The 15,845-nt window shown below is 48.9% G+C and overlaps 1 protein-coding gene across 10 annotated transcripts in view; it reads right to left on the reverse strand.

Annotated features, from left to right (window-relative positions):
* RPS6KA2 (ribosomal protein S6 kinase A2) overlaps nt 1-15,845 on the reverse strand; it is a 404,289-nt gene that overhangs the window by 90,335 nt on the left and 298,109 nt on the right. For all 10 annotated transcript variants that reach the window (XR_013159470.1, XR_013159471.1, XM_077120826.1 and 7 more), the window contains one exon: nt 1,183-1,263. Coding sequence is in view for 8 of the 10 variants with exons in the window: in XM_077120826.1 (XP_076976941.1) it covers nt 1,183-1,263 (81 nt within the window). In the remaining 2 variants the exon portion in view is untranslated. The remainder of the gene's footprint in view (nt 1-1,182; nt 1,264-15,845) is intronic.

Raw genomic sequence — 15,845 nt, forward strand, 5'->3', positions numbered from 1 at the left:
GGTAGGAGTCGCAAGCCTCCAGGCACTAGCTGTAAGCCGCCAATACTAGCATCTTCAGCAAAAGGCCCAGAGACCAATGAGAACTCTATGGGGTGGGATGTGACCCCCACCAACCAGCAGCAGGAGGTACAGCAGCAGGAGGCGTGGAGGGGGCCCAGCTCTCTCACCCTGTGCTCTCTGTAAGAGGAGCCGGGAATCTGTCCCGGGGCTGAGAGGGACTGTGGCACGAGCTGTGGCTCATGGCAGGTGCACGATCAATATTCACTTTTCTTTTTGGAAAGCAGAAGTTATGCAATGTCCCAGCAAGACTGAACTGTTTCCTCAGTAATACAAAAACTAACCAGCTGCAAAGCTCGATGACTCCTCTGTCCCACCTTCTGGCTCTGTGTTCATGTCTCTGCTGCACAGTTAGGGACGCCCTACTAGCAGCCGCCCTGACACTCCATACGCCCCTGCTGCCTTTGAAACCAGCACCCAAGCACATGATTTCGCGATTCCACACTTTACTTGCATCATTATTTCAGTAGGGTAGACAGCTTTAAGGCAGTCTGGCATGACCCTGAGTCACCACTTTATTATTATTTTTTTAATTTGAAGACCTAATTCACTGTTCCTCTGAGAAGATGGAAAAGGCAGAAAGCAAACTAAGGGAAGTCGTGTGGCCTGGCAGACACGTGGCCTGGGGTGAATTACCTGATGTGAACCTCAGTTTCCTCTCCTGAAAAGTGTAAATGATAACCTCCCTGCAGTGGAGGCTTTGAGGCGTGTGACATGGTAGTCACATAAAATACAGGGGCTGTTAGCTCGGGTTGAAAGGAATGATTAGGTCATAGAATATTTTATTCCGAAACAGCACAAAATTAGATCACAGAATTCACCCCTGTTGAGATGAAGAGACCTTTGAAGCCAGATCATCAATGACAGTGATTTAATGAACACAAATGGGAGCCCCTCCGAATGAGGCCTATGCAAGGACAACAAGGCATCTCCATCGGTGGAAGAGCCACAGACAAGAGCGAGGGGCTGGGCGAGGTGAGACAGTCACCCCCACGCGGGCGGGACTACTGAGGATGCAAGAAGGACCCTCTTCCTTCCGACCCTGCCTCCTTTTACGTTTCCCTGGGATTGGAGAAGATGGCCCTATGGGCTCCTCAGAAGTAAGCTAGTTTGCATTGTGTTTACCATAATGAAGCTTTACAATGAACGGGTGATTCACTTCTGCCAAAATGTCTCTCTCCATCTTCGACCTGACACGGTCCCGAACTGCAAAATAGAGAAACAAAAGCTTTAAAAAGGCAGGGTTTAGAGTTCTGCTGAGCACTGAATTCAAAACACTAGAACTGATTTCCCCCAACTTTTTATTATAACAATTTCTGGACATTTACTAAAGGTGATGAGGAGTAAACAATCACCCTGAAATGGTCCACCTCGATTGGAGAATTAACATAGTGACACGTTTGCCTTCTTCCTCTCTCTCTCTCTACACATACACACACACACACACACACACACACACACACATATGCTTTTAGCCAAAAATATTGAAAATAAACTGTAACATCTTGATTCTTTACATTTGGGTGCCTCTGCATGTATCTCCTAAGAATAAGAGCACTCTCCTACGTAACTAAAATACCTGACACACCTAGGAAAGCCAACAATAATTCCACAATGCAATCTAATATCCGATCCCTGTATAAATTTCTCCCTGCTGTGGTTAATTTTTGACTCGACTTGGCTGGGCTATGGTGCCAGCTGCTTGGTCAGCCGCTGGCCTGGACTTGACCTTGAAAATGTTTTGTAGAAGGGTCAGCATCTGCCGTTGGGCACTGCGAGTGGAGATCACCCCTGACAATGTGGGCAGCTTCAGCCGATCAACCGGAGACCTTTAAAAGCAAAGAACTGATGGTACCAGACCAAAGAAGGAATTCTGCCTCAAAATGACCACAGGAACTTCCAGCCTGCCAACCTGTCTGTGGTAGTTAGAGTCAGTTGTCAACCTGACCAGGTGAAGGCACCTAGTTCTGTTGCTGCGGACATGAGCCAATGGTATGTGAACCTCATGTGTTACTGATTACATCTGCAGTCGGCTAGGAGTTGTGCCTGCTGCAATGAATGAAGTTTGACTTAATTGGCTGGTGCTTAAATGAGAGAGCTCAACGTGGCACAGCCCAAGCAGCTCAGCATACCTCATCTCAGCACTTGCAGCTCAGCCCAGGCCTTTGGAGATGCGGAAAGGAGTCACCCTGGGGAAAGTTCTTGGAACCCAGGGGCCTGGAGAGAAGGCCAGCAGAGATCACCCTGTGCCTTCCCATGTGAGAAAGAACCTCAGTGGAAAGTTAGCTGCCTTTCCTCTGAAGAACTAATGAAATAAATTCCCTTTTATTAAAAGCCAATCCGTCTCTGGTGTGTTGCATTCCGGTAGCTAGCAAACTATACAACACTGCCCTACACATTTCAGACGCATCAGCCTCCACAATCAAGCTAATTCCTTAAAACAAGCCTTAAAATACCATACATACACGTATGTGTGGTGTGTGTCTGTAAGTTTTGGGGGCCCTGTTGATTCTGTTTCTTTGGGGATGCCCAACTGACAGCATCCCACGGCCTCTGACAGCTGTTATCTTTTGAGAGCTTGGATCCAAACTTCACCCATTTGGCTGTTATGTTTTATTCTTTTTGTATCTTGAATGGTCTCCCACCTTTTCTTTTTCCTGTGCCACTGGCTTTGTGATAAATCCAGCCAGGTTTTCTTGTGGAATGGTCCACATTCTGGGTTTGCTGATTGTTGCCTGATTTCTCTAATCCTCCTATTTCCTGTAAACAGAGGGGGGCTTCACTCAGCTCAGGCTAAATGTTTTTTGCCCTAAGTCCTCTGCTGAAGCTGCTGTGTACTTCAGGCCGCATTGGTCAGGAGATCAGGGGTGCTCAGGAGGGGCCACTTGGCTGAGGAGGGCCCCTGTAGAGGGCCGTGCGCCCCGCTTCAGCACCCAGGGCCCTCAGGCTGATGCTGTGCCCCCCACGGATGGGGCCCCCAGCCGTCTCTCACTGCAGGAGGTCAGCCTGAGTGGATGACCCCTCCCTGAATCATGTGGGGTTACAAAATGGTAATTTTCTAATTTTGGATGGAGCTAGAAATGTGGAGGATGCTGGTCCCTTCTCTCCCTGAGGGTCACTACGCACCCAGGTACTTTAAAAATATTTGCAATTTAACCTGTTATAACGTGTTGTGGAGATTCTTGTTTTTGATGCTCATTGTGGTCCGAGTTCAGCCATTTGGGATATAGATGGAATTAGTTTTGAGGTAAAAACAACAAAAGCAGGGGACCACTTTAGAGTAAGAATAACCTAGAAACTGGGCATGCTGGCCGGAATCCATTGTGGGGCCAGTGGTCAGGCTGTCTCCATGGAGATAGGGCCCAGTGCCCTCACCGTGGGCCGTAGTCCCCTGTTGGCCGTCCTTTATGAGAGGATAAAAGATCAAAGTCCAAGAGCCCAGGAGAGCAGCAGACGGGGGACACCCAGGGACTTTGGAGACAGCCACTGACACCAGAGGCAGGAGAGGAGGGCGGCAGACAGCGCCACGTGCCTCCCGCACCACCGGGGAGCCCGGAGGCAGCAGCCTCTTCCTCTGGACGCCTTAATTGGGGCATTTTCATGGCCTTAGAACTGTGAATTTGTAACCTAACAAACCCCCAGTATTAAAGAAACCCATTTCTGCTTTATTGCATTCCGGCAGCTGCAGCAAACCGCAATGATGGGCTGCCCAGGTGAGTGCCAGGTGTCCTCACGCGGACCCAGGCGGGTGACGGCCGGAGACCTCCTCCTTCCTCTACGATAAACGTCACATCACCCGGCCAGGTAACCTAAGTCAGTCCTTCCTTGGCCTTGCAGCGAACACTGCTGAAGTCTGGCTGAAGCACTCGGGCGCGCCCAAAGGAGGGTAGGGGCACCCGCCTCTCCGGGCACTCAGCCTCACCTCACCCTCAGGCTCTCACCTTTGGTGCCCTCAGACTTTTACTTTCCCCATACAGGGAGCCAGTTTCCCGACACCATTTATACCACAACCCACCGCTGCCCATTAAGCTGCAGCTGTAGGGCCTGGCAGTCAGCTCCAAGTAGAGGCTGGGCTTACCTCCCCGTCCCTCGGGCTCTGCCCTGTTCCCCGCCGTCGGGCCGCCTGGTGGGTCAGCGTCCCGCAGCCAGCGTGGTGCTCCCAGCCGCACCCACCCACAGGGTGACGGTGATGGACACACAGCGCTGGGCACGCAGCTTGGCTTTGCTGGCTGAGCCGCTGGCTATGGCGCCGCCTCCCAGGGGTTTGTCTATGATGTCCCCTGTAGCCCCACAACCCTGTCCCCACCCCAGTAGCAGGCCACTGGCACCACGAGGCCCAGTGATGTGCCTCACTACTCGGCAGGGGTGGGGCCGGGCGGGCTGGAGGGAGCCCCGTACTCTCCGTCCCCTCTCCCCACCCCCCACCCCCTGCCCCCCCCCCACGGCCCTGACTAAGCTCCCCTGCCAGCTCCAGGCCCCTGGCCAAGATGGGAGGCGAGTCTGCATATGGTCACCCATGCCTGATGTGACACACGGGATGCTTTCCTTCTGCTTAAATAAATGGATCATAATTTTATTGCTTGAAAGGTCTCGGAAATCAAGTAATTCAACCCTTACATTTTATAGAAGGGGAGGCCAAGGCTCACTGTGGGAAAAAGTGGGCTCTCAGATAGAGGGTCGGTGAGGGCCACACTGAGGGGGAATCCAGCCGAGGCTTTCCACTGCAGGAAAGGACAATCTTTCCTGCCTGCGAGCAGCACCACAACAGCTAGAAAACAAGCAGGCAGCGCAAATGACATCCACTCTGGGGAAGACGAAAGAGAAACAAAGCAATTCAGGTGGTGAAGGATTTAATGAAGCAAGGGCTATGAATGGAAACTATTACCAAAATAATGAAAGCAAGAGCACTGGGACCAGGAGTTAAAATGGCTGCTGGGCATTTTTATTTAATACGATTTCACTTCCCCGACTGTGGTTCCAGCTCTGGGGTGAGGCTCCCTGACTGCAGGTTCTCCTGTCTTCCGTGCTCAGGTGAGCATGCTGCAGGAGGGTGGGGTCAGGACCCAGCCTTGCACCCTGTCCTGTCAATCATGTGTTTGCAAAACCACGTGTGAATTAATGCCTTAGAGATGTGGACCCTGGATTTTGGTTCACGCAGATTTTCTTGTCTACGTAAAATGAACCAGAAAAGAGACAACGTGGTGGAGACGCTGAAGGTAGCGTGAAGATTCCTTAAGCAGTGAGAACAGAGTGATGTGGAGAAATGGCCAGTCTTCCTCAGCTCTTTTATGAACTAGACAACTGTATGGCAAAGTAACAATTCCAGTCACCTGCCTCGAGCTTTATATTCCCCTTCCCACTCCTTCTCCATAAATATACACCAGGCTTCTTTGTGTTGGCCAAGGGATCCAAAGCTGAGAGGCCCTGCCCCGTGGGGAGAGGCTGTGAGTGGAGAGGGAGGTACAGAGAGGAGTGGCCCGTCCTGAACGCGAGTGTGGGGTCGTCCACAGGACAGAGCGATGCCACTGGGGAGATTCTGGGGGTTCCCACGGAGGCTGTGCCACATGTGCCAGAGAAACAGGGGTCTTCACTCGGGGGTAGGGTGCTGCAGGCAGAGTCGCGGCAGCCCAGACGCTACGCCGTGCCCTGCTGCCCTGGGCTGGGCCGCAGAGCTGGCTGCGGCTGTGGTGTGGGAACGGGCGGCGAGGACCGGGTGAGGTTGGGACCTGAGAAGGGCTTCCACGGACAGCACGGCCTGCTTGGGACTTGGTGAACTGAATCGGGTGGCGGATGCAGTGGTGCGAGCTGACCCTGTGGCGGGGAGGTGACACGTCCCTAGTCAGCGAGAGGTGGAACAGAAGGACTTTCATGGGCGCTTGGATCCTGGAAGAGCTGGAAATGTACAGCAGGCCCCCGGTCTTCTGGCTAGGGTGAGGGTGCGTGGAGAAGCTGCCCGGAAGGAGAAGCACAGGAGAGGGTGGAAGAAGCCACTTCTGCGTCCCGCTGGGTTGGAGTCAGCTGTGCGTGGGCAGGTGCGACCACCAGGAAGAGAGAGCGCCTGGGGCTCCCAGATGGCAAGGGGTGAGCTAGACCCCAGGGCGAAGACTTAGGGGACACCCACAGGAGGGGACAAGGGGAACGGGCCCTGGGAGAAGCTTGGAGGTGACCCTGATGTCACAGCAGGCTGAGGAGGGAGAAAGGACTCAACAAGCCATGTCAACCATGCTGGAGACCCGGAGACACTGCGGCAGGAGATGCAGAGAGAATTGCAGAGGTCGTGGCCCAGCATGGCGAATGCCCGAGGACGGCTCCCGGGGACCCCTGCGGAGACACTGGCAGCTTTGGGGGAGTAGAGGCCTGAGCCCCGGCTCATCACCGGGGAAGAAGTCGGTGTTTCTAGTTGACTTTGTAAAATAAATTTTCACAGACACTTTTATTTAAAGATATTCCATTTTTTTTTCCCATGAAAAAAGGTATAGCTCACGAAATATGTAAAAATGAGAAAAATAAGAGAGTGCATTATTAACATGATGGCAGTTAAACAGCAGAGTTTCTAAAAGGCAGAACTTCATGCCAACATGTGTCTGACTCCTTAGGATGCTCTCCGACAACTCCCAAGAGACAGGAAACACTATCGCCTCCCAGATGCGCCTTCTTCCCTGCCCACGTGGGATAATGAAGCAGGAATGAGACGCCAATCCACGCATCCCGGAGACAGTTATCCAGGCTCTCGCATGTCCTGCACAGCCTGAGCTGCAGGTTACACAGCTCAGCCAGCGCGGACACCGAAGGGGGAGGGTCCCGGGAGAGCTGACAAGCGAAACTGACATCTGTCATTTCCACAGAAGGTGCTCTCAAGGTAACTAACCTGGAAGAACGGACACTTGTGGTGCTGGCATCAGAAAATTCTCTTTCAAAATACAACTCGAGAGTGAGAAAGAGATGGTGGCGAAGGCCAGCAGGCGGCGAGTGCTGGGTGAGGGAAGGCCCGGAGCTGGAGCTCACGTCAGGGCGTGGGGGGCGGTCCCTCCGACACCGTCACATCTCAAGCCAGGCTCTGGGAGGCGGCTGAGGGTAAATCGAGCTGCTTCTCTGTGTCACCTGACGACTGGGCAGCTGCCAGGTGGCTGGGCTGCCTCTGCCCATCTGGCCAGGCCTCTAGCACTGTGCCCTGTATCTTGTCGGAGCATGGCCTTGTGGAGAAGGGTCTCTGGGGAGCAGGTTTCCCGCTGCCTAGTCTGCCTCCTGTTCTGGGGAGAAGTTCCCTTCTCCTCCGTCCCTGCATGTCCCAGTCACGGGCCCAGGTCAGCAGGTGACAGAGAAAATGGGACGGGCGTGTGTGCACCCATCTGGCTGCCTCTTTGCAAAGCTCAGTCTGTGACGCTGATCCAAAGAATCTAAAAGTCCCCCAAGTAGGATTGATGCTATCATCAAATTCAGGGCGATGGGAATGAACAAAACTGTTCAAGCACATCACTGATTAGAGGACTGATAATGCAAACCCGAGGTCACTCAAACCTCTCGAAAAACTAGGAAAAGATGTTTTACAATCAAATTTCCAAGGGGTTGTCAAGTTACTGTGGAAAAATAAATATATACTCCTCCCTTCATCTTATGCTGAAAGCTGTTAAAGAGTTTAAAAAAAAAGACCAAACCATAAAAACTTATCTGATGCCCAAACAATGGGAATTGTTTGTTTTGTTTTTTAAATAAAAGCAATGGAAGAAATAACATAGGAAAGATTGATGGGGCTACAAATCACCTACAAACTGGTCATCCAAAAAGATCATAACATTAAAGGCAAACACAGAAATTGGAAATTATCTGAAACAAACAGAAAAAGGGCCAGGAGCCTAAATAAACCCTGTATGCTCTCCTGGTATCTGAGCTATAGGGTGGAGTCCAAGCTGGACACTGCAGCAGCGAGCCGGACATGGTGTGGACAAGTGCATCGGCTCAGGGAAGACCCTTCCTGGGGGCACCCACTGGCCACATGGACTGGGCCCGGGGGTGGGGGGCAGGCAAGTCCGTGTTCTCATCCCAGGACAGGCCCTGCTGCTAAGCGCTGACCATCTGACCCCACCTAGACTAGCACAGGCTCCAACCCCGCAGATGCCAAAGGAAAGTCTTCACCCCAAATGACTGCCTGGGTATGTGAAACACACGTGCGGGGAAGTCTCTCCCTGGACCACGGGACAGCTTCAGATCTCTGCAAACCGGGTGTGTGCCAGCCATGGCGGCAGTTCTTTGATCTTTGTGGTGCTGGCCGGTGCGGAGGACTGAAGGGCTAGACCAGGCACCCATCAGTTCATCCCACTGTCAAGGGCATGGCTGCTTTCCCAGGAACATATGGGAGAGAACACTTTGTGAAACTGCTTCAGTGGACATGGCATACACGCAATTGGAGCCATGCTCTAGAAACACTCTCCTTAGGATCCCAGGAAATATGGGAGAGGGCACTTTGTGGGAATGCCCCAGTGGGTATGGAATAAATGCAACTAGAGCCGTGTTCTAGAAACCCTCTCTTTACGGTCTGTCACCACGGCCTGAAATTGCTTGACCTGCCTGATTTTTAAATTATATCAATCAATACATATTACCTGCATATTATATTATTTATTATAGATACGTTCTAAAAGAAAACGAAGGGTAAAATAAAAAGAAATGTCAATCTGTCAGTCACTGTGAAGACAAGAAATGACCAGCTTCATAAGTACACCTTAGAAAACAATCACGGGGTCATGGTGGCTAGGAAGTAGAAGAAGTAGCAGCAGTGGCTCTCATGTTAAAAAGCCCCAGTGCAGTAGGGCCAGGCCTGCCTGTGGTATGGTTTGCTGCACCTGGCAGTGTGATCCGTGGACCTGCAGTTTCTAAGAGGCCCGGCAATGAAATAAATGAGGATGGTTTTGTGCTTGTGCGTGACAGCTTTAGGGGGTCTGAAGACTGAGTTGAGTTGTAATTTTTTCAATCCGAGACTTCACGATGAACACACCATGGGGATCCGTGACTGAAGTTCAGGTTCTTCCAAACTGCGTTATCATATCTTCACGCTTTCTTTCTTTGCCCTCCATGAAGCTCCTTGGTCTAAAACAATATCCTGAGTAAGTTTCAGGATGCAGAATAAAAACCCATCTTCACACAATATCTCCTAGTACTCAGGAGGCTACAAATGGCTTTGCACGAGCAGTTCTATTGCTAAACGTTTTAGGGTCAAAACTGCGTACTGTCAGCCATTCCAAAGAAAAGAAGTAAGGGATAAAACCATAAGTAAAAAAAATATTAAACATTCATGACAGTACACAGGCATAATGCCTCAAAGATGTCATTTTATAATAAATTATTTTAAATAAGACTGCCATAGTCACCTAACACATTTTCCTTAGAATCTTTCTGCAGATAAATCTTAAGTCCATTACTCTTTAGCAAGGACATTGCAAAGAAATTTGAAGATGACAAGAAACAACGCAAAAAGTCCATTTCCTAGTTTTTACATATCTGCAATTCAAAAAATACACACCGGCGAAAACAAACATATACGGGACTCCAAAGCACACAGCCGGTGCATCAGTTATGAGCTGGAGGACCCATTGCCCTAAGGCTGTGCACCTAAGCTGGGCAAACCTGGGAGCGCGGGTGCTTTACAGAGGGCCTGGGGGAGAGCTCTGCTCGCTAGCGGAATCACCTCTCCTGACTTTTCGCCCTAGGGGACGGAATGAGAGTGTAAATCCTGAACACAACTCCTTACGGACACCGAGGCAGGCTGCGGGGCCCGTGGGGGAGTGGGGCGCAGGCAGGGGAGTGGGGTGCGGGCAGGACTGGGGAACGGGGCCCCACCCCACTCGGCTCTCAAGCCCCACCTCCACACAACAGAATTTTGATGAGTGCCTCAACTGCTTTGTGCCTCAGTTTCCTCAATGTAAAACGGGGAATAGGATAACACCAGGGCTCCCCTTAAGAGTGCTTAATGCTGGGGCTTGGGGTTTACCTATTCCCACCTAAGAATGTGAAATCGTTCCAATGTGACTCCTGACGTAAGTGAACTAGCTAAGAAATAAAGCCAGTTCAGACTCGGGCGACAGCTGACGCTTCCTTTCTGGGTTAGCCCCTTTCCTTTCAGGCTTAATTCACTTCACATTCCTTGAGGAAAGAGCCCACTTGGTGCCCACGTGGGTGGGTCCTCAGCACGGAGGCCCTGGGGGCGCGGGGAACGCGGTCCCCTCCCCACAGGACGGCGCCAGGGGCCGGAGGGCTCGGGACACACCACAGGTGGCCTTGAGATGGGCCTAGGTGGCCGTGCCGCCCCTGGCTGAAGTGCAGCTGCCGGCGCCATGAGCAGCAGCTGCTGGCGCAGGGCTGGGACGCGGACAGTGCCGGAGGGGCCAGGAGGATGGCGGTGGCTCCTCCGGAGCACGACGGCCCTGAGCTGCTTCTGCGCCTCGTCCTTGGGGGCCCCCCAGGAAGATGGCCGTGACCGCAGCCTCCCCGAAGGGCAGAGACGTCCCCTCAGGGCCCTGGTCTCCCATCTGTGCCCAGGCCGGCCAGCCTGGTGACAGCGGGCAGCCCTACAGCCTTGGTCCCAGGCCCGGCCACAGTCACGGCCACCACCTCTGCCTGGACTCTGCTGCCCGAGCCCCTGCGGTCCCCGGTTCCAGGGCAGCACTGGCCTCCCCCCCAGTTTGGTGTTTCCTCCAAGAAGTAAGCTCATTTTTTAAAAACAGTATCTTTATTATGGCGTTAATGTTAAACATCATAATATGAGGTCAATGTTAAAAATGTGAAACATGGAAGCCGTTGCTTGTGAAGTCATTTGCTACTCTAGCTGCAGAGATGCATCATCTAGTTCAGTGCTACACACGAGTGTAGATTTGCTTCCTGGGTCCTATGATTTGGGTTTTCTCTATTTGCCAGAGGCATAACAGTGAAATCATACAGTATGCATCCTTTAGTGGCTGGCTTATTACACCCAGCATTTTGTCCTCAAGGGTCCCCATATTGCCATGTGCTTCAGGACCTCACTGCATCTCACTGCTGCGTAAAATGCTCTTGTATGCATATACCACATTTTCTGTATCCTCTCATCTGTTGATGGGCACCTGGACTGTTTCCATCTTTTGGCAATTATGAATAGTGCCACTATGAACATCAGTGTGCAAATGTCTGCTTGTGTCACTGCTTTCAGCTCTTTTGGTTATATATTGAACAGCGGTGTAGCCACGTCACAGGGCAACTCGATATTTAGTTTCCTAAGGAACCACCAAGCTGTCTTCCATAAGAGCTGTACCATTATACATTCCCACCAGCAGTGCATTAGTGTTCCAATTTCTCCACATCCTCGCCAACATTTATAGTTTCCTGTTTGTTTAACAGCAGGCATTCTTTACTTCCTTACAGGTGTGAGATGATATCTCAGTGTAGTTTTTTTTTTTTTTTTTTTTTTTTTTAGATTATACCACTTCAGTCTTGATTGTCTCTCTTTCCTTCTGATTTCATTTGTGCCCCCAGGCCTCCTCCCTCTATTCTCAGTATAGTTTTGATTTTCATTTCCCTTATAGCTAAGGAAGATGAGCATCTATTCATAGGCTTTTTAGCCAGGTGTATTTGCCTTTTGGAAAAATGTCTATTCACAGATGTCTATTCATATTATTTGCCCATTTTATAATTGGGTTGCTCATTTTTTGTTGTTGAGCTGCATAATTTCTTCATATACACAGGAGATCAAATATTTATCCAAAATATGGTTACCAAATATTTTCTCCCATTGAGTTGGCTCCTCTTCACCATTTGACAAAGTCCATTGAGGCACAGAAGCTCTTGATCTTACAGAGTTCCCATTTACCTATTTTTTCTTTCATAGCTTGTGCTTTAGGTATGGAATATCCGAAGCTATCTCCCATCAGTAGGTCTTGAAGACATTTCCTTGTATTTTCTTCTAGGAGTTTTATGGTACTGGCTCTTATATTTAGGTCTTCGATCCATTTTGAATTAATTTTTGTATAGGGAGTGAGGTAGAGGTCCTCTTTCATTCTTTTGGCTATTTGTATCCAGTTCTCCTAAGCCCATTTATTGAAAAGACTATTCTGCCCCAATTCAGTGTATTTGGGGGCCTTGTTGAAAATTAATTGACCATAGATTTGATGGCCAATCTCCGTGCTCTCAATTTGGTTTCATTGGTCAATACTTCTATCTTTGTGCCAGTTTTGTGCTGCTTTGACCACTGTGGCTTTACAGTAAGCTTTAAAGTTGGGAAGTTTAGTCCTCCCATTTCACTCTTCTCTTTTAGGATACCTTTAGCTATATGAGGTTTCTTTCCCTTCCAAATAAATTTGGTAACTAGCTTACTCAAGTCCTCAAAGTAGGTTGCTGGAATTTTGGTTGGTATTGCATTGAATCTATAGATCAACTCAGGTTGAACTGACATCTTAACAACATTCAGCTTTCCTATCCATGAGCAGGGAACATCTTTTTCCATCTATTAAGATCTTTTTTGATTTCTTTAAGCATTGTTTTATAGTTTTCCTTGCACACGTCCGCTCCACTCAGTCCCCAGTGCATCTGTAGACATACCAGGATGAGTCCAGGCTCTGAAGAAGGGATAGACGGGTGACCAGCAGGCCCCTGACACGCTGCTCCAGGGCACTCCCTCTTCTTCCATCCTCCGGGCCTGGACACAGTTATTTTCTTCAAGGCAGGGGGAAAGTGTCACATTTGTGTTGAGAAAGTTGACTTGCAGAAAAAATTGTTGACGATAGACAAATCAGATCTGAAAATGCAGGTGAAGTCTTATTGGAAAATTATCATTGCAAAGAAATAAATGTTTAATAAAAAGATCTCTGCACATTGTGGAGGGTTACCCACTGAAACAAGAGACTTCTGCATGATAAATATCCTGGCTCGTAAGTTTCTTTTTGGTTTCTATTCAAGCACCTGTTCTCTTTGGCAGTTAATATGATTATAAGCTGTTAACCTTGTAGCTGGAAAGACTGGTGCTGAATCAAGACACGATTCTTTCTAATCAGATGGCAATTAACGTTCAACCTTCCTCACCACTTACCCACTCGGTCACAGCTCAATAAAACCTAGGTGGGAAGAGTCCCGACACAGCTCCAAAGCAAAACCATTTTGGTGGAGGAAAGGATGAGCGATGGAGACAGCTAACATGGAAACTCCCCATCCTAACCAATGCAATGGGCGTGCCAAAAGCTCCAGAGGTAGGAACTGTAATTACTGTAATCCCCATTTTAACATGAGGAAATGGAGGGAGAGGCTCCCCAAGGTCACTCAGCCAGGAGGCCCAAAGCTTTGGAGGCACCTGAGGGCTTTTACAATTTCTCATGTTCAAACCACAGCCCAGGTGAGCTAAATCGAAATCTCTGGGAGTGGTCTCAGGCCTCAGTATCTTGTTAAAGTCCCCCAGGCAATTCTGACATTCAGCCAAAGTTGAAGACCATTGCTTCACCCCACACAGAGGCATTTCTTTTCCTTGGCGGCTGTCTTCATTTGCTAGCTCCATCCCCAGTGGACGGCGAGCAGGCTTGCAGTTTCTGTCTTGTAGCTTGGAAACATGTTTCTTAGCAGTGCTCTTTTAAGCCGACTCCCTCATAATACAAAGTGGTACATCTCCCTTGGGCTATGTTATATCTGAATACATTATACAGAATCTTACCTCTGATAACTCAGTGCGGAGTCACGGATACAGAAACTGTCCATTTAGAGAAGGTGAACGTTTTAAAGGGTGCTCAGTTAACCAGGACAGAACAAAATCATCCACAGCTAGGAGGGGAGAAGGAGGTGGGAAGGGAGGGGAAGAGGGGCAAGCCTGCCCGGTACAATTCTGTCTGTACTTAAGCACTTGGCATTCCTTTAGCGATGACTTGCCACCCTTTAAAGAAAGGAGGGGCAGGCGGCTGACAGCTCCAAACTTTGATAAATTAGAGCTGTCAGAAACTTATCCTTGAAACCGAGTTAATAGAGGCCCCCACTGACAACAATTTTCACTTCTGTACACATGACTGTCATCCAAGCTTTTGAGAAACAATCTGGAGTTTTAAAACTATTTCCACAAACCTCCCACCCCCTTTCCATTTTTCCTTTTCAAAATAATTTCACCATTCAAAATCCTTGCATTTGCACTTGGGTGGGCCAACCGTATTTTTAGATTTCCATTGTCAGTGAGTGGAGCGCACCACTGCTGCTTTCACACTGTATTCCTTTTCTCTCCTTCAGATTCTTGGGAATGGTTAATTAGATTGCAAAATGGTGACATTACAGAGATGGAGAATGAGCCATGGGATATTTAAATAACTCACGCTAATGGAACGCAGAGGTGTTACAGCAAATACAAATGGAAATGATCCTTTGAGCCAATCCTTTCATTGTACAAGTGTGGAAAGGAAGGTTTAGAGAAGTTAAGTGTCCTTCCCAGGACAGGTTAGTTAGTGGCTGACCAGAAAGCAGACGCCCCCTCTGTGTGTGACCCAGCCACGTTACGGTCAGAGCCACAGGACTACCTCATGCAAGGTGCTATTTTATAAAGCTTTTACATTCTCTTTTAAAATGCCTTAAGATTCTAATTGAATTTCTGGGGGAAAATATCTTCCTTCTCTCTTTTAGTGATGGATCATTACAGAAAGCTAAAACAATTTATCATATAAAATAATATTTGATTATAAAGTAGGATTTTTAAAGGTCCACAAGGAAATGAAAACTTTTTCTATTCTTCTATGCTTGTATGGCTCATCTCACAATATAAAAACAATTTTACGTAGTCTGGCATATGGTTCAGAAATGTTTTAAAAATAGCTTTTTATTACCTGAAGAAATATATATTGTTTGTTGAAAACTTGAAAAGGAGAACATTGAGAAGAAAATAAAAGTGACACATCATCTTCTACCTGAGGGGCAGCCACTGTTTCCCTCTTGGCCTACTCCCTGCTGGCACGATAGGATCCAGTACTCGCACATGCACGCCAACACCTCCAGTTACACCAACGGGGAAAGTCGCACCCTGAACAATATTCTATCAATCTGTACAAGTCTTATGTCAGGAATGTTTCCTCAGGGACACTCTGGATTGGAGCAGACACAAACACTCACGGGTCCAGGGGCTGTGAGAACACGTCAGCCGCGCGCTCTGCGCTAAGGAGTCGGGGCCAAGAGGGACAAATGCAGGGCACGGCGACAGGGGAGGCGAGGAGAGCAACTTCCCAGCCCCTCGACTTTATTTCACCCCTCAAGAGAAGGGTGAATAGTGACAGATTCCCTCCACAATGATTCCAATTTTACTCCCGATAGATTTTTTCTCCTTTTCAAGAGCAGGAAAGGATGTGATCAGGATCAGGGGAAAGAAGGAACAATTAAGGTATTAGAAGAAAGGAAACCCAGTGCTCTAGGCCATGACTCCTACCCTGTGAAGTCAGTATGGACTCTGCAGCCAGAGAGGAAAGTGAGTGTGTGTGAGAGAGAGAGAGTGTGTGTGTGTGTGTGTGTGTGCGTGAGTGTGTGCCCATCATGAACAATCTGGGTGTAATGATAAATTATCACATCTTCCCATTTCTACCTTCTTTTGCCTTAAACTAGAAGAAGGTATCTTCATCTTGTTTTGAGATAGTAAATCTCAATGCCTTGAGGATGTAAGGGAGGGTTTTAGTAAATGGCCATACTATTTGGCTGCCCTTCATTTTAACATAATAGCTTTATTAAGAAATAATTCACACACCATACAATTCACCATTCCAAGTGTACAATTCAGCGGTTTTTGGTATAGTCACAATTGCCACTTTTAGAACTTT

This window comes from Tamandua tetradactyla, chromosome 11 (assembly GCF_023851605.1).
Source record: "Tamandua tetradactyla isolate mTamTet1 chromosome 11, mTamTet1.pri, whole genome shotgun sequence".
In the NCBI taxonomy this organism is placed as follows: domain Eukaryota; kingdom Metazoa; phylum Chordata; class Mammalia; order Pilosa; family Myrmecophagidae; genus Tamandua; species Tamandua tetradactyla.